General features: G+C 37.8%; 1 protein-coding gene across 1 annotated transcript in view; it reads left to right on the plus strand.

Annotated features, from left to right (window-relative positions):
* LOC104397307 (contactin-associated protein-like 2) overlaps positions 1-27,502 on the plus strand; it is a gene marked incomplete at both ends in the record, with an annotated part of 638,963 nt that overhangs the window by 564,575 nt on the left and 46,886 nt on the right. Inside the window, one exon of the mRNA XM_010007259.1 lies at positions 19,330-19,457. Coding sequence (XP_010005561.1) covers positions 19,330-19,457 — 128 coding nt within the window. The remainder of the gene's footprint in view (positions 1-19,329; positions 19,458-27,502) is intronic.

Genomic DNA, 27,502 nt, shown 5'->3' on the forward strand with positions numbered 1-27,502 from the left:
TTGGCCTTTTCCCATTTTACCCACAAAAAAGGAAGAAAAAAAAAAAAAAAAAAAAAAAGGCAAGAACCGCCTGCAGTGTTGCTGTTTGCCTGGAAACTGTAGTTATATGCACAGTGCATAATTTTATTTTAAAGAGGAAGGTTGCTTGCACTGTCTGTGATAAATGCTCAAGGCAATACAGTAAGCTGTCAAAGTCTGCAAACTGAGCAATAAAAGCAATGGTTCTAACAGCAAGAGAAGGAAAAAATATTTTAGGGGTTTTTTGTTGGCTTTTCTTTTGTTTTCTGTAGTTAGACTTGTAAAAGAAGTTTAAATTCTATAAATTGTTTTAATATCGTGGACCAGGTATGGTTTTATCATAGCTACCACTCATGTCTCCCTCCTGTTTGGGGTTTGCTTTCAAATTACTACTTACCTGTAATTAATCATGGATAGAGATTTTGTCCCAACCCCTCTCTCCCACCCAATTCTCCTGCTGTTTTTCCTCTGCCTCCTGGTCACATGCAGAATACTATAGGGATGTAAATGTAAGGAACAGGATCCCTGGAGATCCCTTTAAGTTTGTAAGAGCTGTCTGAACGCGCAATGGAATCTTTGTAAATAAGATCCAAGGTAATTTGTTGTATTTTTGTCTCCTGTTGTTTTCAACAGTCTGTAAATCTGCATTAAAATGCCACATGGATTCTTCACACTAGAAGGGTGTCTTTATAAGCAAGCTTGCTGATGGGATTCAGATGGCTTTTTTCATATTTTGCTGAAGAGGAATAAATGCTTCACTGGAATGAAATAATTGTATTTAAACAAATATCTCGGGATATGTATTCCTTTACATTATCACAAATACTATATTTTGCTCAGCTTTTGGTCAGGTGGAAGTTATTTACAAGATTATATTAAATGTAGATTGAAGGAAACAAAACCTGTCTTGAGTTATAAATTGAGGTTTTTGCTTCAGTTACACAGTTGCCTTTATTGAAGTGCTCTAAGTATCCGAGTGTATGTATATTTATTTATATAAATTGTTAAAGTAGAGCCAAATGAAAATGAAGAAAAAGCGAATTTCCAAGATAGCTGGCAAATACAAAGAAAATAAGATAAAATCTGCTGACAGTGTCATAATGTGATACAGAAAAAAATACACCATATATAAAAAACTGTTTTATATTGCATTGGAAAAGCACAGATTAACATGCAGTTATTATTTCTATGAAACAAATTTTTTCTATGAAACAAATGCTATCAGTAAACACATAATCTCACATATAAAACCAGTTATTTGCTGGGCATGACATAAAATGTCATATTAACATTAACAGTCAACACTGGTAAATGACTGTTGATTTAAAACATTTTGCAAAAGAGTATGAATATAAATATCTTATGTCACATCTAAAATATTTATCCATTGTTTCTGAAAGAAAATTATATCAGAATTGTTTACAGGATTTCACAAGACCCAAGAATCAAATCCAAACTCCTGTTTCACACAGGACACGTACAGATAATTCTCTAAAAACTGACATCTCCTGCTTCCATTTTGTTCAGTGAAGAAGCCCAGAACAAGAAATTTTGAATCACTGGTATTAAAAGCAGAAACTGTGATTTCCTTTAAAGACCTAGAAAAAAGCCAACCAAATAGATAACATCAGCTCATGTAGATTCCTTGCATCAAGATAGCTGTAGATGATGGCAAAGGTGAATAGAAAGCTCAAACCTAAAGGATAAGCAGGAAATAGTGTCATTGTCTGTCCTGAAAGCTGGAGGAGAGTGAAAAGATGTTGGGAATAAACATTGATTTGCTTAACTCTAAGGTGAAGAACTAAGGAGTTCATTGAGGAAACTGAGCTGGGCAGCTGAAGTTTAAGTTTATTGTATACTTTGGCTAAAGACAGATCAATTCAGAGACTCTTTGAAGGTGGTAAGGTTTGGCACTGTGCTCTTGTATACATACTCGTGGGGTCAGATTACAGAGTAATTCAGTCTGGAAGTGGCCTCCAGGGATCACCTAGTCTGACCTGCTGCACAGGGATGATGGAATCAGATTGAGTGGCTGATGGCTGTGTCTCTTTGAGTCCTGAACACCTCCAAGGATGGAGATCTGTAGCAGGATGCTCCATCTCAATGTGCCTGCATTGGTTTCCCTTTATGATTTCTGTCTCTCAGTTTTGAAACCCTGGGCCTGGAGTGGAAAGATTCCCAAGTGAAAGGAAAAGACCTAGCAAGCAGAATCCCTCTGGACAACCTGTGCTAGTGTTTGACAACTCTCATGATGAATTTTTTTTCCTCATATTGAATTGGAATTTCCCATGTTTCAGCTTGAGTTGATTATCTCTTTGTGTGTATGGATGTGTGTGTATACCTATCTCTATTAACACAAAGAGCTTGTTCTCATGATGTGAAGGCAATGTAAGGACAACAGGGAGCTTCCCAAATACTGCAGCATTTTATTTAAACCAGCTATTGCTGACTAAACCAACTATTTCTAACAACCTTTTGTAGAAGTAGATCTCTGCCCTGTTTCCATGAAAGACCACTATAGTTACAGAAACAATGAAAAAAAAAAAGTAAGTAGGAAAAGGTTAGTGTCCAATTGCTTTTATAGGAAATGGGTAAGAAATACCATTTTAACTCTAATATATCCAGCAAGCTGTCAAAGCTGAATATTGAAGTGTCCAGCTGCAGACCTTGCAGAGGTTAGGCTTTAAAATACTAGGATATTCCAGCTGTTTTCTTCCAATATTTGTTAATTGATGCACTCTTGCTGGATTGTATGTGTTTCCTGAAATCTGTGGACTTGATTTCATTGAAAAATTATGCAACAGTCTTACAATTGACTATAAAGTCCTTGTAAGATTACAGGTCTAAGAATTTCTGTGTTTTGAGAGAAGGCAGAGAGAGTACTCTGATTCAAAATGTGCTTATTTGTTGATACGTATTTGCCTAGCAGAGGATAGACAACAAAAAAAAATTAAAAAAAAAATCCCTCAGTAAGTAGGAAAAAAAGAATGGCATCTGGGAACAGATGCCTCTGTCTGACAGTTGGCTTTGTTAGTTAGACAAATTCAGCAGTTTTCTGGTGGATTATGAGTTGGTTCACTTTCTGTGTGCAAGTGGTCTGAAGAAGTTGCAGTTTTTTGTAAAATTCAGGGTCTGTTTCTTCCCTGGCTCTCTGGCAGTTTTGCTCTTGCCATCTGCAGACTGAGAAAAATGTGTGCAAAACTTTATTTTGTTCTTGCTTTCATTGTCGTGATGTAGTTCAGCTTTAGTTGCTAAGTAAGTTGTGTGGTTTTTGAATGTGCTATTCTTGCATTTTACTACTTAAAATATTTATGCTGAATCAGTCTTTTGACTGAGAGATTTTTATATGGTGCACTTATTTGTGGATGGTAAGCACAGAAATGTGTGGATGAAATAGCAAGTCTGTAGGGGGAAGTGGATATACTGATTATTGAATCTCTAATTATATCTTAGGTTTAGTTGTACAATAAAGAAAATACTTGTTTGTGTTTCTTAGCCTATCAGTGCAATCTTAGTGAAGAAATGTGCATAATAACATCTACACAAGGACTAAGACCTAAATACACAGGCCTTATACACAGTTGTTTTAGTGGAGATTTCTCATCTGACCATTATATACATGGAATGTATGGTGTTTTTGGAAGAATGATCCAAGGCTTTTCATTCTGGGTGTGCATAATGACAGGACATCAAAGGTGGCTGAAGTCAGAAGACTGTCTTATGCCCCCTCACAAGAGCAGACTTACTGAGAACAGTTGTAGTCAGACGCCAGTAGTGAGGGAAGGAAGCCACAAAATCTTAAGAAAAGGGAGTCACAACTATACAGACATGTAAGGCAACTATATAAACACTCCTAAGAAGATAATTTTAAAAACCCACACCTTTTTATAGTGGCAAACAACAAAAAGCAATGAGAAAAAAATAAGATACAGTATGATTCAATTGGAGGATAGGTGAAATGTGGAAAAGCTGAACAGGGAAAAATGGGTTTGTGAGAAAGTGGAAGAGCAGGATCAAGACACTGAGCATTATCAAATGTGGGAATTCAATCACAGGAAGATGGGTCTTTGGCAGAAACTAATCTTAAAATGGCTATTACTTCTAAAAGTTAACTGTACAATTGGCATTAGTTTGACAGTACCCGTATGTCATTGCATCATATTATGTACATGTACTCTGAAAAAGCAGAAAATGGAATCAGATAGTTTAGTTTCATAATCATTTAGAGAAGTACTGTCTTTTCTTGTGGTCGGAAAAGACCAAATATAATAATAGGTCATTGATCCTCACTGGGATCTAGGGCTGTATTGCATTAAAATAAAATAATTAATAATTATCAATGTTAAGTAATGCAACTCTCATACGCTTGCCTCAGAGGAGAAACAGGTGTGCTAACAACACATCATAAAATAAATCTTGGTTATAAATTTTTTTTTCAGGAATATTGTTTCATATCTAAGTGTCAGTACTGATACAGATCCCTTTCAGGTTTCATCCACTATCATAGAATCATAGAGTCACTTCGGTTGGAAAAGACTTTTAAGATCATCGAGTCCAACGATCAACTCTACCAAGTCCAGTACTAAGCCATATTCCTAAGGGCCACATCTAGGTGACTTTTAAACACATCCAGGGCTGGTGACTCAGGCACCTCCCTGAGCAGCTTGTTCCAATGTCTGACAACCCTTTCTGTAAAGAAGTTCCTCCTAATGTCTAAATCTCCCGTGGTGCAGCTTGAGGCCATTCCCTCTTGTTCTATCATCACTTACTTGTGAGAAGAGACCAGTGGTGCATAATAGCTCCACAGCCTTCCCTGGCACTGAGGTCAGACTGACAGGTCTGTAGTTCCCTGGATCCTCTTTTTGGCCTTTCTTGTGGATGGGTACCATATTTGCTACCCTCCAGTCCACTGGGACCTCCCCAGTTAGCCAGGACTGCTGGTAAATCTGTTTCAGAAGAGTACAAACAATATTGTACAGAAATTTGTTCTCTGTATTTTTTAATATTTGCCATTTCTGCTTACTCTTCATTCTGAGGAGACTCCTAAATCTCCTTTGTCTCATTACAGACATGCAGAAGTTACAGATGTGGCAATGCCACTTTTTCTCAATCCAGTTAGCACCTTCACTTTTGTCATGGTAGGAAAAAGGTCTTGTTGTCAAAGAGAGAGCGGCTTGTTTCACCAGGTGGAAATATGACAGTATTGAAAACTGCAAATTCCAAAATAGTTTAAATCAAATATATATTTGGACTTTCTATAATGGACCTTACTAAACTAATAATGTAGACTATTTGGATTCATTTGGAAGAAAACCAGCTTTATCCAAGGGACAACATACTCAAAACATAGGGAAACTGATTCCATTTCTCATCATTGGCAACAGAAATCCATCATTAGTATAGAGAATGGAGAATGCATTTCCCCATAAATGGGACTTTATGGAGAGGAGTGCTCCAGGGCAGAGGATTTTGAGGGAGATTTTATTAGCACTGCTGCATGCTATTACTTCTTTAGAAAATGGATTGCCACTAAAACTGCAAAGAATGAAATCTGACACTTCATTGTAATTCTGCTCTTCTTGGGGAATTGCATCAATTTTTTAATCTATGATGTCATACACAGCTTCATCAATCTGGAGACTTTATGTAACTTCAGTTGTTAAGACAGGTATCTTTGTCATCTTTACACATAAATATCCTACATTTTTTCTTACGAAAAAGACCTCAAAGATCTGCTTTGATAGTAAGGCCTGTCAGCTTCACAAACTACAAATTATTTTTTGGTGGGCACTTGTTTTACACTTCTTTGTAAGCAATCGTAGAATGACTAATAATTAGAATATAGAAAGATCATATAGTTCCAACCCCTCTGCTTGGGCAGGGACACCTTCCAGTAGACACTTTCATTTGAAGTGTTGTCTACCGTAATTCAGGATTTCCTGGAAAACAAAGAGGCGTACCATATCTCAAGGATTCTCAACACAAAAAGAAAATGTTAATAATGCATAATAGAACTGCCAGAGTGCCAATTGATTTTTTTTTAAATTATAAATCCCTAGAAAAGATCTGATCTCAAGGAAATGCAAGTTTCATGGTGGCACTAAGTAATCTTCTATTGTGTTAAATCCTCCTCTTCAGTCAAGGATGTGAACACAAAACAGAAATGAGGGAATGGAGTCAATTGCAAGTCTTGTCACAGCATAAATTGAATGATGAAAACTGGAGGCTGCTCCTGTAACCAAAATGGGTATTTTTTTAAAAGACTCAACCAGTTGCCCAGTGCATGTTCACTCTTGCTGTTGATCTGGAAAGAATATTGTTCCATAATTCATAGAACATTAAACGGTTATTATTTTTGGCAACACTAATTTTTAGGGATGTTTACAAGTTTCTGTAATGATTACTGAAGGCTCATCTAAGTGGTTATTCCACTGTTCAAGAGTTCAACACACCAGTTGATCTTTTATACCTTCCCTTACTTAACTTAGAAAACAATTAACTCATACTTTTCTGTTTCTGAACTTCCCTTCCTTAAAGATGGGAACATAGTCTCCTCATTAACTCTTACTTATTTTATGCCCTTAAGATCTTCCTTCAAGAATGTAATACCTTGCTTAGAAGAAACTGGGGTAGTTTCACTGGGTATTGTTTCATACACATGGGCCCGTTTTTGGTAATTTTGTAGAGAAAAAACAAGAAGGGAAGTTCACGTGGAATAGAACACCACTGACATGCCTACATAGTGCACAGGAGCATAGCACAGACACCAAAAGCTGGTACAGACCTGTTAGCTGGTGTAAGACCAGCTTAGAACAGGGAGGTGGGAAAGTATAACTTCACACAGCCACTGCTGAACTTCTGGAACTTGTTGCCAGAGGAAGCTGTGCAAGCAGATGTCATTATTTGGTTCAGAGAAGGTTTTAACAGATTGAAGGAAAACAGGTCCTTTGAGGGATACTGTAAGCACTGTGCAGCCTGTAACATTTTTAATGCAATCATGGTAGATGGTGGGGGAGTGAAAGGTTAATGTGTGACAGAAGTGGCCATGCTCACATGCTTGTCCTGAGTAGTGTCTCTTATTGCCACTGTCCACAGCAGGATGATGGAGCAGATGGATTGTTCTTTTGATTCTACAAGACATTTCTTCTATTCTTACATTCTTCAGAAGGCTTTTGGCAAGGCTTGTTTGCTCAGCCATGGTTCTTGCCCATGGCGCCAGGCTGCATTTCAGGACTAAACAACAATCTTTGCTCACTGTTATGTGCACGCAGTAGCTGGGGTCAGCAGCAGCTCATTTGTCTCTGCATTGTCTTCCATCTCTTATGTGCCAAAATGTAGTAATATCATTTTCTCTAAAAGTGCATTGAGGTAAACACTGGTGATGAAGAAATTCTAGGAGACATTAATGAACCCAAAAAATAATGTCCTGTAATTAAAATATTTACAAATGTACTAAGCCTGGAAATGATGATTTCTACCTATCAGTAATGGCTAAATGAAATAGCTCTTGGATAAGACTATTGGGCAAGAACAGCCAAAGTCTTATGAGTTTGGGATGTTGCTGTGGTTTAACCCCAGCAGGCAACAAACCCTCTGACAGCCACTGGCTCACACCCCATTGTTGGAAAGGAGGAGACAACTGGAAACGTTCCTGGGTCTCAGTAAAGACAGTTTAATATGTAAAGCAAAAACTGCGTGCATGACCAAAGCAAAATAAGGAATTTATTTTCTGTCCCAGCTGTTTTCCCTTCCAATATCTTCTTGCACCTCCAGCCTACTCACTGCTTGGGCAGGTGAGAAGCAGGAAAAGCCTTGACACTGTGTAAGCACTGCTCAGCAGTAACATAATAACATATTCCTGTGATATCAATACTGTTTTGGTCACAATCCAAAACATAGCCTGGCAGGAGCTACTGTGAAGAAAATTAACTCTATCCCAGCCAAAACCAGTGTAAATCTGATCAGATCCTGCAGAAGATTGGGTGATGTGGCTCCATGTAGTAGCAGAGACCTGTCCTCAGTGACTGCAGCCTCTCCTGTGTTGCATATGTCGTCTCTGCATTCAGGTAGAAGTTACAGATTTTTTTGTTACTCTTACATCCATGAGGTAACTTTTAATCTCATAGATAAGGCAAGAAACCTCTGCAATAAACTACATTAAGCCATCAGAAAATAGAAGATACATCAAAACTTGGCAAATTAATATACTTAAACCATTGAAATAGAGCACAAAATTGTCAAGGCTCTTGGTGCACCAGCTGCAAATACTCTGGGCCCTAGGCCTTTGTACTCAAAGTACTATATTTTAATTTCTGTCATCATGTAATACTAATAAAAACACCACAGTGTGAAAGATCAGAGAAGCACTATCTGGTTACTTCAAGGTCAGCTTCCTCATAAGGTCTATCCAAGATTGCTTGGTGTCCTGAAAAGTGCCATTGCTATGGATAAGGCAGGGGACTGTGGTGTTAGGACTTCTCACACACTTCATTATCAGCCTTCTTTGGCTACAATCATATTGTCATGAGTTGTTAGAAACTCATGGCCCAGAGCCTTTTCAGTCCACACAGGCAGGGCTGTGGCAGCACACTATGCAGAAAAAAAATGTTGTGGGGTTCATCAACTATTATGCTAAGAAAAGACAGGCTCAGATCAGAAGAGGCTTAGTTCTCCTTCTGCTTCTGCTTTCATGAGACCCCACCTGGAGTACTGTGTCCAGTTCTGTGGCCCCCAAACACAGGAAGGACATAAGTCTGTTGGAATGAGTCCACATGAGGGCCACAAAGATGATCAGAGGGCTGGAGCACAGGCTGATAGACAGGTTGTTCAGCCTGGAGAAGAGCTGGGAAATGCTTAGAGCTTCTTCCAGTACCTGAAGAGGCTACAGAAAAGCTGGGGGAGCAGTTTTTCACAAGGGCTTGTAGCCATAAGACAAGGGGGGATGGCTTTAAACTGGAATAGCTTAGATTCAGGTCAGACTTTAGGAGGAAATTCTTTAGTGTCAGGGTGGTGAAACACTGGCACAGTTTGCCCAGGGAGGCTGTGGATGCCCACTGCCTGGAAGTGTTCAAGGCCAGGCTGGATGGGCCTCTGAGCAACCTGATCCAGTGGGATCCTATATTAAGTGTGGTCAAGAAAATGCTAAACAAAAACTTGACATCCTACAGTGTACTGCAGCAAATCAGATTTTTCTAAACAAAAGCATCTACATTTTGCCTAATATTTCACAATTAGAGCATGCCATCCCTTCCCTCCAGCTCCAGTCCTAATCTTGGTCACTCAGCTGTCTCACAACACTGTGAGTAAATGCAGTGAGAAAACTTCTAGCTACTGCCCTGCAGAACCCTGCTGCCTCTGGAGGTGACATAGTTGTACATACTGCAGGAGTCTAATTTTCTAAAATTGCAATAAGTACCATGTTTAGTGTCCTTTCTCATTTCTCCTCTTACTGTAATACACAAGCATGGATCGACAAACACACAGACAAGAGGTAAGGGTATCGTAAGAATGAAAGGCCATACATAAAGGAACTAACCTATGAACAAAGTTGCATATCATTGCAAAACAAGGTCATTTCTTCCTAGCAAAAGCACAAAAAAAGAAACCTAATTAAACTTAAATTAATTCTGAGAGACATATGTGCATGTTTACAAGCAGGGGGATAGTGACAAGTATCCATGTTTTGCTTGTGCTTTATAGCAAAGTGTTTGCATAATGAAAAAAAGACATCTGTTAATTACCTCTATGCTGCACCATTGCTTTAAATGTGCTTGTATATCTTGGAACATTCCATTTCAGATAATTATTTCTGATGAATAGGAGTATATTTAAAATGTTTTGTAGTAAGAGATTTAATTATTCTTCTAACTAGAGCACTTCTATTATATTCTCAGTAAATGTAGTACCATCATGCATTGTGTGTACAGCACAATTTGCAGATAACCTTGTGAAATCTTTTGCTGGAATATTTTTATTATTCTTATTTTACTTTTTTTTTTTGCAATGTCTGTTAACAATTTCTTCCATTTGGCTGTGGTGTGGCTTGATGTTGGAAACACCTGTTTGCTCCCCATCTTGGACATGTAGCAAGAGTACAAGGGGTAGTGGCTTTAAAGCGGAAGAGTGTAGCTTTAGGTTAGACATTAGAAAGAAATTCTTTAATGTGAGGGTTGTGAGACACTGGAACAGGTTGCCCAGGGAAGTTGTGGAATCCCAGTCCCTGGAAGTGTTCAAGGCAAGGTTGGACGGGGCTTTGAGCATCATCATCTAATGGAAAGTGTCCCTGCCTGTGGCAAGGGCATTGGATCTAGATGATCCTTAAGGTCTTGTACAACCCAAACCATTCTGGGATTCTATGATCCTGTGATTATTTCCTTATGATTTCCATAACAATTTATGGGGTCTACCTAAATAGGTCAAACCAAACAAGAACATTATTACAACAACATCAAAAAACTGTGAACTGGATTACTTCACTAAATTGAGAAATGTTTTTAAAACATTTAGTTAAAAACAGAACTTACATTGCAACCATTTTACTAATAATTTTACAGTTATAAACAACTTCTTTAGTTATTTGAGAAGCAAAATAAATATATAAAATAATTAATACATATATAAATAAGTACATACATAAATGCATAAATAAATACATAAATAAAAATTTGTAGGATCACTGATTCCAGCTCTGGACAGCAGTAGGTTAAGAAATTCTCATGCTGAGTAAGGAGCTACAGATGTACAAGCTGCATGGTACACAGTAAACACTAAATAAAACTGGTTATCTGCCCTGCTGGGGTAAATGCGCCTTTGAAAGAAGCATCACGCTTGTGGGTTTGCCTTCTTCTGCACACCCGTGAAAGTAAAATGGGAAGCAGTCTTGTGGGGTGAGACTGGAGAGAAATTTCAAGTGCAATGTTATAATTACCTCCAATGGCTGGAAGGAAGCTGAGGTCTTCTGAGGGGATAAAATCAGCACATGATGTGCAATACCATAAAAATACGGTATTTCAAGAACAAGAACTTATTATATGTACAGAAAGTAGGATGCTGTGGTTGTTGCAATTAAAGGTCGAGGTCAGTCAGAATAGAAAGTGCTTACAGAAAAATAGGCTCAAATAGCTAAATTTTCATGAAAGTGAGTGCAGACATGGTTGGGGCCTTTAAAGAACAGAAATAATAGCTGCACAGTATATTTTCTTGAAATATTACTTTTAATAGTAATAGTGTATGACACTACTTCTTTCTCCATATTTTGTCTCTTTATTGGCTAATAAGGTAAGTTACTATGTAGAAGGAGGGTGCTGATATGCCTGTGTTCCATGTGATGTCCAGCAAGTAACATATTTTTTCTTTGTCTTCCAAAATACCACCTGTGATAAGGAGGTAGGATAAGTTTAGGTTTTTACAGAGAGCCAAATCCAAGAAACTGGAATACAACATCTTTTATGTAAGACATCCTTATGCTTATTAGCAAACTATTTTACAGAAGCCCTGCAGTAAGGCTAAAAGGGATCAGATATCACCTATATTAGGGATAAATAAGTCCAAATTAAACAAGTTTGGCATAAAAAGACATGCAAGAGGATAAGAATTAAATTGCTTACCAGGAGCTACAAATTTGGAAGACAGAATCAACCTACTTATCACTTGTATGAAGGAGATTTTGTGACATTATCTAACCAAGCACTCTGTTCCAAGGTGTGATCAACCTAGATTTTTTACCAAAATACTTGGTGTCATAGCTTTACAAACAACTGAAGTGAGCTAAATCACAGCACCCTTCTGTTCCCCATGGTGCCTTTATGTGACATGTAGGTTGCATGAGGTGTATGCATAGATGTGATGTAAGGATGTAAGGAAGTGTCACTGAAAGGGTGGGAGTAATAGTAGATGTTTATACCATCAGGTTTTACTGACCTTTTCTAGGTTCCATACTTCCTTAAGTTTTCTGGACCAAATTCAACACTAAATTACGCACTTTTAGTACCTTACTGAACTCAACAGGCACATAGGGGCTGAAGTCAGCATTAACTATAGCCATCTGTTATTTTGTCATGCCAAACTCAATTATTTTTATTTAGTTCTTTCAGTCATACGAAATAAAACTGTCAAAGTTGTCAGGAACTCCAAGAAATGAAGCCTCTAAGCTGCTGCTCTGAGATTTTTAACATTTCCTCCAATACAGATCCTTGTGCCTTAAAAATCCTGTCAGAAGGACATTTGTTCTGATAGTTTGGTAGGACATAACCCAAAGGCTTGTGAATAGAAGAACAGACAACTGCAAAGAATTAATAATTTATCTGCATAGATCTTGCAACAGTGCATTCAATAGTACACATATTAAAACCCCACATTTCATCAGATAGCTCCTTTTAGTGTGCTCACTAAAAATGTTACCATTACTATAGTGCATTCAGATGCAAAATACATAATTAAATATGCCTGGAGTTTTGAATTAAGAAATACTTGAAATGGGCGGTAAAACTCAATATAGTCCATTTTCTCCCCTCAGAGCTAAGGTAGCCTGCTCTTCCATGGGAAGTTTCAGGATGTGTGAATGGATAATGGAATGAACACAGGTTTCTCTTTGTCGAAGTGATGAGGAAGAAAGACATTGAACTGTCTGGGACATGTTGAATTGAATGGATGTTTTAATTTGTTGTCCTTCATTTGATTACACCTGCTGAGAACAAGAGCTTTCTCACTTTTTTGTCTGTAAAAAATGTTAAAACTTTTCTGGAGATTACTTTCTTGCCATTATGAATCGTGCATTATTTTGTAATATTTTTATTTTTAACTATTATATTTCAAAAGATCTTTTGAATTTTGAAATATTTTATGATAAAAGAATTAGACTGTTTAGAATATACCAGAAGAAATTTTTACCTAACTTTTAAATGCAAGCTATTTGCCCTCTCCCATGTCAATTTTTCTTGGAAAATTCCTGTAGCAACCTATTTCAGCTCTTGTTCCACAGGAGAACTTTCTTTTCTTGGCTTAAGCTGAACCTCAAGTAACTTGCCCCCATAATCACCCAGGGTGGAAGGGACATCCCAATACAAGATTCAGCATTTCTCCCAAAGGAAATGCCACACACATTCCCTGTCCCACTTAAAAGATTTTGAAACTGGGACCAAAAGATGATTAGATTTTTGACATATGCAAAGATCTAGAGGTGCTGGACATCAATTGCAGCATAGTAGGATTCCTAGCGTCTATTCTTAAAATATCTTGGTGTAGAAAAAACTTACAGCTAAGTCAGAGGAGTTGCTGCACCCTAAAAGAAGAGGAGCCTCAAATTTCATGTTTTCTGGGAAAGAACACTGAAGAAATAAATTTTGTAAGAGAAACTGCCCTGCTGGAAGGATAAAACCTTCTGTCTCCACTGTTTTGCTGGAAGGAGAACATGAGCAAATCCTCAGCAGGGAGAAATTCTCTTCTGGAATTGATCCATATTGTTCAAAAAGAAAGCAGAGCCCAGTTTGCTATCTCCATTATTCATTTTGCTATGGTGATTTAGTTTCTCACAAACTCATGTTTGAGAGGAAAGTCCTTTCACGCAAGAGCCTTGTACAATCAATCTAAATTATCTCAATCTCCTTCCTGATAGGTTTTTCAAATAAGCAGTTTTTCTCATTGTTTTCTTAATGTATCTCACTTCATATCTCTAGCCCATATGGAACTAGGAAGTGCCATGAGAGCACTGGCATATCTTCTGGACTTCAGCTTTCCTTCTGAGTTACCTGAGGTGTCTGTGTCTCATCTCTTGCCAAGCAGAGAAAAGAGAAAAAGGAAAAAATGGAGCAGACTTCCTATCAGCTTCTTAATGCAGAAACTCTCACTGAACTGCATGCATAAATTCTGTAGTGATACAGTTTCACCACCAGGCATCTTAAATTGTTCAGCTCGATCCCACAAAAGTGGTCGTACTAGAAAGTGTTGTTTAAACACTGTCTTTGGAAAACTCATCTTAAAGTTCAGGGGAGAGATAGCCTGTGTAAAGTGAAAAAGGCAATCTGAGTCTCCATCCTAGCAACAAATGTGAATTAAATATATCTTTACATGGCTAATTTAAACTGATTTCTTCTTCAAAGAAGGTTAGAAGTTACTGGAAGTGACTTGTGAAGTTACTTAAGTGACTTGTGCTAAGTGCAACTTCCAGTGTGTCTTTTGTACTGTTTGTTGTCACGGAGGATATCTTAAATTTGTTCAATATTCTTTTGATGGGACTATTTGTGAATATAATGTTTGTGTATTATGTAATTTGCTGCAATCTATTCAATCTTTTATAATTTCTAAGCAAGGATTCCTTATCCCTGCTGCACCATCAGACTCTTTTATTTGATATAATGTATCTTTTTAAATAGATGTAAAATTATAGACTTGTTTATGGTAGTAATTTGGGTGCTGGGATTAGATAGGTTTTAATCATGTTGTTTGGATTTCAGGAGATGAGTGCTAATAAATAAAAATATTATTGAGAGGTCTCAGAAATAAGAACTTGGGCTGCTTCCCTATTTCACTTCTGTATCTTCCACTGAAACAAATGCCTTGCAAACTCGTGTTTGCAAGTAGCTAGCAGCTGTACCTGTGCATAAGCTTGTCTTACCCAACCAAAACACTTGTTACATTGTAATTAAATGCCTGTTGCTAGCACTGTTACCATTTTTACCAGAGATGCTTCACTGCCTTAAGATGAATCTTAATTGTAATTAAAATTTCACCTTCATTTGCTGTTAAGAATATGAGAACATCTTTTATAGGACCTCAGCCTGTCCAATGCCAGTGTGAAACAAACTTGAAGTGCCTTATGATTTCCTGACAGTTTATGTGATCCCATATAGTGATGAGAAACTGTCCATAATACCTATTGACAGCCAGATCAAGGGTGAGTCATTAGCTCCAACTTAATATATAAGGTATCTGAGGGGATGATATGTGGGAAGGGGACAAGAGATCTGTCCTTTAGCCCAGCAAATTCAAGTGGAAATCAAAGTTTTCAGCATAGAGTATATTGTTGTATTTTACAGTTCCCAAGAAGGGCAGAGCCATGGCAACAGGGTGAATCTAAGAAAGTATGGCTTTTGTGCTACGTGGTAGGTGCATTTAGAAGTTAACTATATTTTATCAAAACCTCTCAAAATTAGATAGTTTTGCTTTAATCCTAGTTTTTGTTAGCCTTGGTTTTAATCCTGTTAATTAGACCTTGCGTATTTCCAAGCAAGTCATTTCCAGATTATTAAGGCTGCTGCCAAAATTGCATTGTTTATTAAGCTCTTTGTTCGAAAACAAATAAAAGTCTTGCCAGATATTTTTGGAAGAGAGAAGATACTAACACTTGGCATGTCTTTACCTTTCACCTTGAATGTTTTTACAGGCATTCACGTGCAGATAATAGCTGGACTAAACTACCTCTCAGATAGATTATGGAAATACAGGGATTACAACAGAGGTGCTTGCATAGTAAAAAGCTGGGTCTTGTGAGAGGTGGACAATTGTACACTTTTGAAACTGGAATACTTGGGAGTTTGTATTCTTCAAACTGCTGCTAATAGAGAAAGTGCTTGACACAGCACTTCCAATCCAGTAGGTGTTTTATTTGTATTCTCAAAATAATTCCAATTCCTAAGGTCATGTAAGCATATCTTTTAAAATTAAGCCCGATCCTGCTGGGATTATGTTCTTGATGTTTTTTTCCTGTGAAGGACTGGACTGATAATGAAGAGGTGTCTAACAAAATTGGAGAAAATAAGTTACTCCAGCAACAGAAGTCTAGTTGTATGAAATCATTATAAACAAATCATTATAAGCAAATTAATTGTGAGACAGAATCTTATCATTACTTCGAATATGTCATTTGCTGGTATATGCATAATGCATTTCTTTTTTATATGCCACAAAATGCTTATAAAGAGTAAGTAGATGATGATAATCAAAACAATGATAAATCTTGCACTCATGTCTGCTGCTTTCATTCAAAAGCACCCTGAAGCACTCTGCAGACTGTTATATATAGGAAATTAGAAATAGAAAATTACACTGAGATTTCATCAATAACTCCTGGTAATAATTACAGGATTTGATCAGTTCCATTCATCTCCCATTTGGCTATTAATAGGAATATGACATGCTCTGAATTCAGTCTTTATTCTTTTAAGGGGATTTTCTTTGGTGAAGAAAAACTTCAGAGACTTTCTGCACCCTGTTAATGTGCAAAGTCTTAAAATACTGGCAGAAGCATTATCACTTGCAGGAACTGAGTGTTCCAGCTGTGATTATTTCTAAGTATGTAGCAAAAAGTCAAGCATTAAAATAAGTTTTTGGTTTATAACTTTTTTGACTTTGTCAGCACTGATTAGTATGTCCTGGGGAACTACACGTACCTTAGAAAAGTATAACAGAGCCACTCAGTCTCTTGTGTGTATTTGTCTTTTTGGTGCACACATGGGCCAAAAATTATTGTTACCCCTTTCTTGTTAGGATTGAACAAACTATGCAGGTTCTGATGGAGAAAAGATACCTTATTTCACTCAACTCTAGGTCATCATTGTATCATAGAATCACAGAATCATAGAATCATAGAACCATAGCATGCTTTGTGTTGAAAGGAACCTTAAAGATCATTTAGTTCCAACCCCCCTGCATGGGCAGGGACACCTCCCATTGGATCAGGTTGCTCAAAGCCCCATCCAGCCTGATCTTGAACACTTTCAGGGAAGGGGCATCCACAACCTCCCTGGGCTCCTCCAGACTGGTTTTGATCCATTCTCCACCCAGCCTGTATTTGTGCTTGGCATTGCCCCGACCCAGGTGCAGGACCTTGTACTTGGCCTTCTTGAACTTCATGTATTTTGCATGAGCCCACATCTCAAGCCTGTCAACGTCCCTCTGGATGGCATAAGACCAGCACTCCCAGCCTTCGATATCTCCTGTACAGAGAGAATGCATTTCCTCAAATGGTGAGACAAGTAAGCATTTATTAGAAAATAAAGCTATTCCTGAAAAGGTGACATGTAGTTTTATTGTCATGGCAAGAGCTCTAAAGTGACTATATCGCTAAATGCATAAATTATTAAAATAAATAGGAACATGATCATTAAAGAGGGAGGAAATTGCTACTGCTCCTTTTTGTTTTCTTCAAAGGAAGTGAAAGCTATTGGTGACAGAAAAGGGGCTCCATTTTACATCCTTATTTGGAGCTGAAATACTAGCTCTTTTTGTGAGAGAGGAAGGGAAGAAGAGAAATGCCAATAGTTTTCTTTGAAGAATTCATTATTTTAAATAGATACATCCATCTTTAAAGCATTCTTTGAGAGAGTAGCAATCAGCAGAGCAAGTCAGTCTCAGAGGAAAAATCTCGGAAAGAGCAAAGTGATGACCTACATTTATCCTCTATGAGAAGGGAGTGGGTCCCATGGATACAGGTCTTTAGCAGAGATGGAAGATTAGGTCTTCATACTTGGCTTTGTTATTCACTCTTTTCTTTCTTGAAAGGAAAGTCCTTTAATCTCCCTTTTCTTAACATCACCTATCTCCAAGCAGATCCATGTGATACCTTTGTAAAGGGCACTGCATTCTGTGGATAAAAGCAGTAAACCACAACCTAGCACACTATGCAGAAGCAGCATGTGAGGATTACTCCTCTCCATTTTCCTTCCTTTCCAGCAGTCCCCTGTGGCAGCCTCACCAGCATAGCTCCTGGTATATCTGTGTCCAACCAGAGAGGGTTAATTGTCTCAACCACACAAAGGCCCATGGAGAAAGGCAAGTGCTCTGAAGGAGAGCATATAGATTAAGGAAAACAGTAATCTACCACTTGAGATACTTTAGTAATTAAATCTCTAATTACTCTCTTAGTCACAGAGAACAGACATGAGTTCCAATGAGCTGTCTTTCAAAAACGTGATGGTTATTTACTTCATTACTTTAGTTTCACTTCTTTTAAAAAGAGTGTTTTGCCTTCCACCTCTTCAGAAGGACACAGTGAGGTTGGTGTAGACACTACTGGAAAATACTGCTGTGCTACTGGAAAACTCCAGCATTACCTGCTGTGCTTCCCAGTTGTTAGCAATCTAATTAGTCAGATCACAGAGTCACCCAAGTTAGAGATAAAGACTTTCAGGTTCCTGAAATCCTTACCAGTTCCCAGTTATACTCATACTGTGCACTTCAGTAACTTTTCCAGATCCTGAATTCATCCTGTGGTATTTTTGAACAAATTAATTGATTTTTAGATCAGAAAGTTGCTTACTTTAGATAATCCATTGTCTGGCAAGGTACAGCTAAAAAGAAAAATTAAAAAAAAAAAAAAAAAAAGAGTAAACAAGATTAATTTCTTTTGCTTTCTCTTACTTTATTTTGTATCATAAAGTGTAGTCTTAACAATATGTATAGTATAATTTTTTTCCTGCATGGATATTTTTGGCCTTGCATATGTTTATGTCCAATAAAAAAAAAAAAAAAAAGCACTAGAGAGATAAGGTACAAATTAAGTTTAGATTTTGATTTATTTTCTGTTTGAAGAAAGAGCTCTCAATACTCACTCCAGCTGGATTCAGCGCTTGCAATGCTAAAGAAAAAAAAAAATGTCTATGTGTTTGTGATTTGGTCTAGACATGAAAAAGGCACCAGGTTACTCACTGCAGTTAAAATGAGGAGCTTTTAGATACGACTCTTAATTGAATTTTCATGATCTTGCTAACTAAAATGGGGTTTGAGCTGCATACTTGTGGTTTAACTCACAGGTTTGGATTTTTTTTTATTTATGCACTTAGTGTTAGAAACAAGTGGACTAAGATGACCAGCCTTTTCAGATGATCAGTCTTGAATGTATATTTTATAATACAGTACTAACAACATGAAATATAAAATAAGCGCTGTTTCCTTGGTAGGCAGAGGTCATGTTGTTAGGACACTAACTGGCAGCAGCTAGAGCAAAAAAGAGACACTTCTAGGAAGCATTAGTATTGTTTTTCCCCCATCAGCAAGATCAACAGCAAAGTGTTACCTACTAGTATGGAGCTGGTCAGCCTAGAAAGCAAGGAGACTCACAGAAGCTGAGCTGTGCCCTGGACTGGCCACAGAGCAAGTTGTTACTTTGTATTCCTAAGTGACACTAGCTGCTCTCTATCCATTTTCCAGTGAACTGATGTTGTTTGAAACAGGTTTTTAGACAGTAACATATACTGGAGTAGTTGTTGCATACCTGTGTTTTTGGTGCTTAGTTCATTGTACAATAATAGTGATCAAGGAAATTATTTAAATATTTAAATGTATTTCACAATCTTTTTCTTTTTCTCTGTAATCCAGGAGAAAAGACACTGGGATGTTGTCATACAAAGAGCACCTGCCAGTGAGTCAGGTAGTGGTTGGAGACATTGACCGCCCTGGATCTGAAGCCAAGATATCTGTGGGTCCCGTGCGTTGTCAAGGAGATCGTAAGTCACCGGGGTTTCTTCCACTTACTAACTGGGCAGAAAGCAAACTAAATTGGAAACTGGTAACTTCGTAGACACCTCATGCAACTTTAGAGAAGTGGTTGTCAACTCAGAGACTTTTCTATGAAAGCATGATGTGATTTGAGAAACGTTGTCTATGAAAGTGCACGTATAATGGCTCATCTTTGCATTTAAAATATTGGTATGTCTCTGTTTTATGGCAAGTGTGGCAACGTTGATTATTAATCTGAGTTTATGTGGATACAAGCAGTAATACAGATTGCATAAGAATATCTCTCAACATCTGTGTCTTGTTATGTGCTCTTCTCAGTGTCATTACCTTTGCTATGCATATCACTGTGAACTATGTTTCTGGGATATAAATAGTAGAATGATTGCAAAACTTATGGGTGTAAACTCTTTTTACAGATGTATAATGTTTGACAAGATTGTTATCAAATGTTAACCCTAACAGGGTAAAACACTGACAGTTTTTTGTAGCAGGCTGAGTGCTGATGGGAAATGAAAATCCTCCAGTTTGATCAGCAGGTGATAGAATAAATCACTATAATGGATAAACCTCCACTTCACAAACACACAAAAGTGGGGGTGCAGTTGGGAGATCTATATTCTTCCTTCAGTCTGTGTTACATGTCAGGTGAAATTCACCAGTGAAGGCAGAGCAACCACTTAAGTCACTTTTAAATCACACCTCAGAAAGATTCTATGCAGCTGGCACACACACTGTGCTCGTCATTTGTATTTGAAGGCCATTCTGTTACAAAGGCATGCAGTAAGGAAAGGTTGCTTGGGTTAGTTTACAATAGCTCATCTTTGCATGGTCTATAAGGAATACAGAATCCACCCTGGGTTGCTGCTGGCAAAGAGCACAGTCAGGCAGTCTGTGAGATTGCAGTGGTGCAGAAATACTGAATGGGTTCACAGTAGTTGAACAACATGCTTCTAATTGACATCTAAGATGGCACAACAGGGCTGAATATGGTTTGTTCTTCCTCCTCTGCCCCTCTAGTGCTACATGTTTTCCCTCTGTGTGTTTCTAAGTGCAAAGGAGGTCAGTATCATTATACCTGCCTTAATTTAAAGGAATTAATCCCAGCTGAGATGAAAGAATGTCCTCAATAGTCATTCAGCAGAACAAGTACAAAAGAGAGTTTGTTGAGTCGCAGTCCAGTGCCTCAAAACCCCAGGCCATTCATGGCTCAGTGATACAACAGAATGTGCTTAACCTATTTTCTGTTCAGGGTCTTTCTGGATTGTACAAATGATCTCTCCAGGTTTTATTAATTAATCTGATACCTAAGAAACAGAAACAAATTTCATGGGATGTTTGCAAACTTTCACATCACATATTTGGTCCTTTTTATTTAGGGTGTTTGACTAATCACAGGTCAGTTTGTGTTTGTTTCTCAACTTTGTTTGACAAACATTTCTGTAAATAGGCTTTTACAACTGATGACTAAGAAATAACACATAGCATATTTCCTGTGCCTGTAGTTCTCAATCCAGAATCTAAGTGCTGCTAGAAATATAATTCTCTAAAGTGTGAGCTATTTCTAAATATTAGTATAAATGAAAGCTCATTTGAGCAGACAGTAGTCTTTATTAGAGTTGGACTGTTACATGACCATTTAGGGAACTGAACATGTTTATTTCTAACATCCTGAATTTTCTATTTGAACTTTACAGATACAATTTGTAGCTTTTAAAAAACTTTGCCTAGGAATCAATTGTAATTCATTTCCCATGTATTATTGTCAAAAAGCTGGTACAAGTTTTCTTACAGAAGATAATATAAACTCTGGTCCTTTTCAGTTAGTAAAAGCTCCCATTTTACATTCTGAGTGCATTTACAAGGCATTCTCCCTCATATTCTTTCTTGACCATGTAAGACAGCTGCTGTACTCCAAACCAGTTCTGTCTCACCATGGATTAGAGTTGGTAGAAAACAAGTTTTCAATCCTGGGGAAAAAGCCAAAATTTCAAATTATGGTTTTGTTCCAAAAGGAAGAAAGAGGAAAAGTGCTGAATTTGTGGAAAGGGCTTTTAAAAACAATTGATCAATTTTTTAATGTATTACATGCATCAAACCCAACATTGTTAACACTAAAGATGTTGACTCTCTTGTCACAGTCCAAGTTCAGTTGTGTAAGTTTTGTATGTAGTTATCACTGTAATTTTTGAAGGTGAGAAATGGAATTCAGTTAAAGGCATGAAGACTGGCAAAGAAATACAGATTTTTGGTCTGGTTGGAATGAAGGTGGGAAAAGTAATAGTGCCTAAACTTTATGTAATTAGAAGGGGATAAATGTATGTATTTAGAAGGATTTCTCATTTTGGTTGTAGAGCCTGCCAGTTGTGTGATGACTTATCTCATATTGCCCTGAGGCTTGTCCGTGGCATATGATGTATCAAGCATAGTCCAGTGATATTTTGCAGCACATGAAGGGTCATATTCTCCCATCAGAATTACAGTATAATTTGCCACGCATTTCATAGCTACTTCTGTGTGACACCTAGAGACACTGACATATCACCTAGGCCTAGTCACAGCTGTACCTGAGAGCTGTAAGAGTACAGCAGAGCTGTTGGCATTAGCAGTGCATAAGAACAGAAAGCCAAAAGCTTGCTATTTGAGTCCAAGGATTATTAAATAAAACAAAGATATTATTTGTCTCATGCAGTTCCATTCCTCCCTTAAAGAACCAATTAATCAATTGGGGCCACAACAATTAACCATTCCTACACTATTGACTGATGAAAATTAATCTGAAAATCATTCATTTCAGTGCCATTGGTTTGACACAAATTGAGGAAAATTAGGAATAATGCAAAAATCACTAGAAATGCAGATTTTATTTGGGTCTCACAAATGACAGTTTCATTTTTCTATTCACCTGATTTTATCCCTTAGTAAGGCTGCTCTGGGCAAGCTTGGATGGCAGGAAACAAAATCAGAAAACTTGGCCGTGTATAATTGTCCATCTTTGTGTTCCAGAATTAACTGGACCTCACAAAACACTATCTGCACCCTGAAAAGTAGTCAGCAAAATGTCCTTTATTACCCCTCTAAAGATCTGCTTAAGTTGCAGTGTTCCACTAGAATGGTGAAGACCCGTCTAGTCAATGTGGCAAAAATCCCATAAATCTTGCCTGGGGCCTGTCTTGTACCTTGGATAAAATAACCCAGAATGTCTATTTTCTGTTTGCTATTGTAGTTTTCAGGAATGCTTTCTAAATATTTATTTATTTTTCTAAGTGGTGACCTACCACAGGAGTGGACTTGCCCAATTTTATGAAGAAGTGGTGCATAACCAGGGCATGGGGTTTTTTTGGCATTTTATTGCCTCCAAACATCAAGTAAGGAGTTTGAGCAAATGTCAACTCTACTTAGACATAAAGCAAAGCTGTCCTTCCTTGACATTGCTATATGAGCATTGTATGAGAATGTACAGGATGACAATGACAGTTTATCATCAGATTCTCAAGGTTCTCTAAGCTGAATGAAAAATAAAAATGGAAAAAAGGGAAAATGCTTATTTGTATAACTTTGATATTCACCAGTCCCAAGACTCTGTAGTAATATTGGATAACAAAATTAGTCTTGATTTTCTCAAGTGAATGTGTTCTGTGCAGGATCTAGAAAAAAGGCCCGACTTAGAACCATTAATTAATCAGGTTTGTTCAAGTATCTTTGAGATACTTACTAAAACCCTGTTACAGACCAATTACAGATCTACTAATACAATAGCACCTGGATTCCTCAGCTCTGCTGCATTTGGCCTGGTCCAATTAGTAGAAGAAAGACCTTTTCCATCTCTTTATGTTATTCCATTGTAATGTAAATGAGCACCTCGAGTCTTCTTCCTTTAGAGAAGAGGTGGGGGGGGGGTGGAGAGTTGTGTCTCAGCTCAGCCTGAGGTGGTACTTCAAAGCTGCAAAAATGGATCTAGTGATTTCTTTTGAAAACAAACTGAAGATTAGTTTACTAAGTTGGGGCTGTGCTACAGAGATTTCATCAATAATAATAATGAATCAAAATTACTTTTTTGACTTTTGGCACCTTTTTAAGACTTTATTTTCATTCCCCTGAGGAAAATAACTTGTGTTTTCAAGGCTTCTGTATTTGTAACCTGCTAAGAGTATCCTTTTCCCAAGGGCTTCCAAGGATTTTTATCTCCGTTTGCTCTCTACAAACTCTGAGGGGAGCAGACTGACTGTTCAACTCTAGATTTGCCTTTCTCCTTGGATCTGTTCTCCTTTTGTGCTATTTCGTCTATAACAAAGAGAATTTAAGGGGGAGATGTTTTTTACACAGCTGAGATTTATTTTTTTTCCATCTCCGCTCGTGTTAAGTTTTTGCTGTCCCTGTAAGACTTTGATTTCTGAGCCATGAATCTTTTTTGTGTTTCACTTCTATTCTCTTTAATCTTCAAAATGTGGAGGAGGAAGCAGCTGCATTTACTGTGGTTCTCTCTAAGTTCTGAAGACCAGTATCAGTAAGACAAAAAAATTATCCTTGACAGATGATAGAAATTCAGGAACAAATCAAGACTTAGTTCTTACATCACACAGCATTGGTTTTGTTTGTGCATGTGTGTGTGTGACTGTGAGTGTGTCTTCTCAGGGGCAATATACCTTGAGTTCTTTTTTTCAGTGATTTTGACCATGGCTCATCATTACTTCTTTCATGACTTGAGGCTCTATTTCTTTCACTTGTAAATATTGCTTCTGGCTTTACCCTTGTACTTCCTTTTAGAATGTTCCAGTAGAGTTGACTTATTTAACCAGACAGTGGTGTGGACATGGACATTTTTTCTGACTCTAGGTTTGTGTTAAAACCACTCTGTAGGTACCCGAAACAGACAGCAACTGCCAGGGTCGGTGTTTACAGACTGGTATAATTGTTAAAGGTGTATATTTGAATTCCTTAAGTACTTCTTATGCATCCCGTGTGCAGGTTGGTAACTCAGAACTGTTAGCCGTCATGAAACATAAATCTACTCCTTCATATCCATGCTTAGTCCACTTTCACTGCATTCCAAATTGAACATTCTCGTAACGTCTTGAACTTGTTTTTCAATGGTACCACCCGAGTTTCTAAAAAAAATAGCACTGCCTTACAGTGCAGTTTTCAGTTACACATTAAACCTATGAACCAGATCCATTCTCTAGCAGCACATGCAATATGTTGACTTAGACCAGCAGTCTTAACATACATCGTATACATAGTAATCTGGAGAGTATCCCAATAAGAAATTTTTTGAACTGTTAAAAGATCCAACTGGAATTTCAGTAGAAACTATTTACTCCTACTGTATCTTAGACAACATTGTATTAATAGTGACTTGTCTTACAGCTTTCTGGAAGTGAAAACACTGTATCAAATTAAAATTAACGTCAATTATATACCTATCTTCCCCTCCCAAATAAATGCCTCTTAAATGTATAGTTAGATCTGAAAAATAATTTAAAAAATGTTTTCTGAAACTTCTGAAGGAATGATTCCACTGGAAGCTTGTATGATGTGATCATGTATCTGAAATCTAGGCAATTCCTATTTGAGGTCTTAATTACTTCTCTGCTACGCAGATTAGAAAACTAATCAAAACCTCTATATTTTTCTACATTTCCCTATTTCTTCTTTGTATTGCTAAATATATCTGTCTACATTAATTTTTTATGAATCTCTTATGACTTTCCAAACAGTTGTGATATGTTCAGTAGGGTGAATACTGGTCAAAACTTGATACATCTTAGAGCTTAACATTATTTTCCCCAGTAACTGTAGCTGCTTTCAGTAAAAACAAAAATTTGTCTGCTGAATTTCCACAGCTATTACCCCAGCAGGTCTTTATCTGTTGCACTGAGTTATGCAATTCAAGTGGAATACAGATTCATCCAAAGAACATCAGGAGACCGTACTCACTGTTTATCACAGTCATTCTGATGCTACCAGCAAAGAAGGAGAAATAAAAGCTTTCTTTCAATAACAGTAACCTGACAACCACCAAGTACTATTTCAGATTCATTTGATCTTTTCAGTGTTTTTTGTTGAAGGAGATAAAATCACAGTGTTCACCTAAAATTGGGTTAGGGATTGTCCAGTTCAGTTAATTAAATTGCTGCGATCATTCTTCACATGCAGTTACTTTCCTCAGAGACTGAAGAGAAAGGAATCATGGAATCATAGAATCATAGAACTATTCAGGTTGGAAAAGACCCTTGGGATCACTGAGTCCAACCATCATCCCTACTCTACAAAGTTCTCCCCTAAACCAGATCCACCAACACCACATCCAAACAACCCTTGAACACATCCAGGGATGGTGACTCAACCACCTCCCTGGGCAGCCTATTCCAGTGTCTAACCACTCTTTCTGTGATTTTTTTTTCCCTAACATCCAGTCTAAACCTACCCTGCTGCAGCCTGAAGCCATTCCCTCTTGTTCTTTCGTTACTTACCTGTGAGAAGAGACCAGCACCAACCTCTCTACAATGACCTTTCAGGTAGTTGTAGAGACTGATGAGGTCTCCCCTCAGCCTCCTCTTTCTCAAATTAAACATTCCCAGCTCCTACAAGCATTCTTCATAAGATTTATTCTCTAGGCCCTTCACCAGCTCTGTTGCCCTCCCCTGTACTTGCTCCACACTTCAGTATCTCTCTTGAATCGAGGCACCCAAAACTGGACACAATACTCCAGGTGTGGCCTCACCAGTGCTGAGTACAGGGGGACAATCCCCTCTCTACTTCTGCTGGTCACACTAGTTCTAATCCAAGCCAGGATGCCACTGGCTTTCTTGGCCACCTGGGCACACTGCTGGCTCATATTCAGCTGCTTGTCAATTAGAACCCCCAGGTCCTTTTCTGCCAGACCCTTTCCAGCCACACTTCCCCAGCCTGTAGTGTTGCCTCGGGTTGTTGTGACCCAAGTGCAGGACCCAGCACTTGGCCTTGTTGAAGCCCACACCATTGACATTAGCCCAATGATCCAATCTATCCAAGTCAATGACCCACTATGTCATCCTTCTAAACTTTGCTGCATAAACAAATCCACCCTTTTACAGTTGCTTAATCTCTGATTTAAATAATGTCATTTCCCATGGCTAAGTCTACCTCTTTCTCTTAATCTTTAACCCTGATTCATAATGCATAATTTGCTTTTTTTTTTTTTTTTTTTACATTTAGCTAGAATTTAATTTTAATATTTGTGCGGAAATGTTTTCTCCTGTGAGCAGGGCTGGAATGCCCTCCTGCACTGCTTGTATGTTTCTAAGAGAACTCTTCCTTTTCTTTTCTCCCAGGAAATCCCAGACTGTGGCCAGTTGTCTTATACAAATACTGACTATTTCTGGCCATGTGAATAAAACTTTACCTCTCCCTAAAATAGGAGCTGAAAAATCTCAATTATTCACATGAATTTAGGGCATTTCTTTCTCAGGCTGAAATAGGCAAAGAAACTTCAAGGTGGGCATAGGATAGAGTATGTCCTCTTGTGGCTTTTCTTACATGTTCTCACATCCTTCCTAACCAGCAAAGTGCTGGCTTTTTGGCTGGTAGCTTTGGCATCCTTTTTAATTTCCAACCAATTCTGAGAAGCACTGTAACTACACTCAGAAGTGATTTTCTGATATCATAGATAGGAAACATTTGATTTTAATTTATAACTTACTGTTATGTAAGTTTTTAAGAAGAAAAGCTCTACCTCAGATGATTCATGGTGGACAGTACCAAAACCAGAAGACCTAATGTCTCTGTAATTGCATATTAGCTTGGAATTGTCTTGAGGTTTGGAGTGTGTGTGTGTGTGTGTGAGGGGGGGTTGGTAGGTGGTGTAAACAGCATTTGAACATGTATAGGTGAAATTATTTAAGTTCCAAAAAATACTTACTTTCTTCTTGAGAATACTTAGTCTGAGCTACTGTTTGTACAGTAGAAGACATTTTGGCCTAGAAAATTGGAAGGAAGTAGTCTCCAGAGCACTGTAAGGTTCTTTGAGAGCTCTTTCTACATACCTCCTGGAATG

Source organism: Chaetura pelagica, unplaced genomic scaffold, assembly GCF_000747805.2.
Source record: "Chaetura pelagica isolate M959 unplaced genomic scaffold, ChaPel_1.0 scaffold431, whole genome shotgun sequence".
Classification (NCBI taxonomy): domain Eukaryota; kingdom Metazoa; phylum Chordata; class Aves; order Apodiformes; family Apodidae; genus Chaetura; species Chaetura pelagica.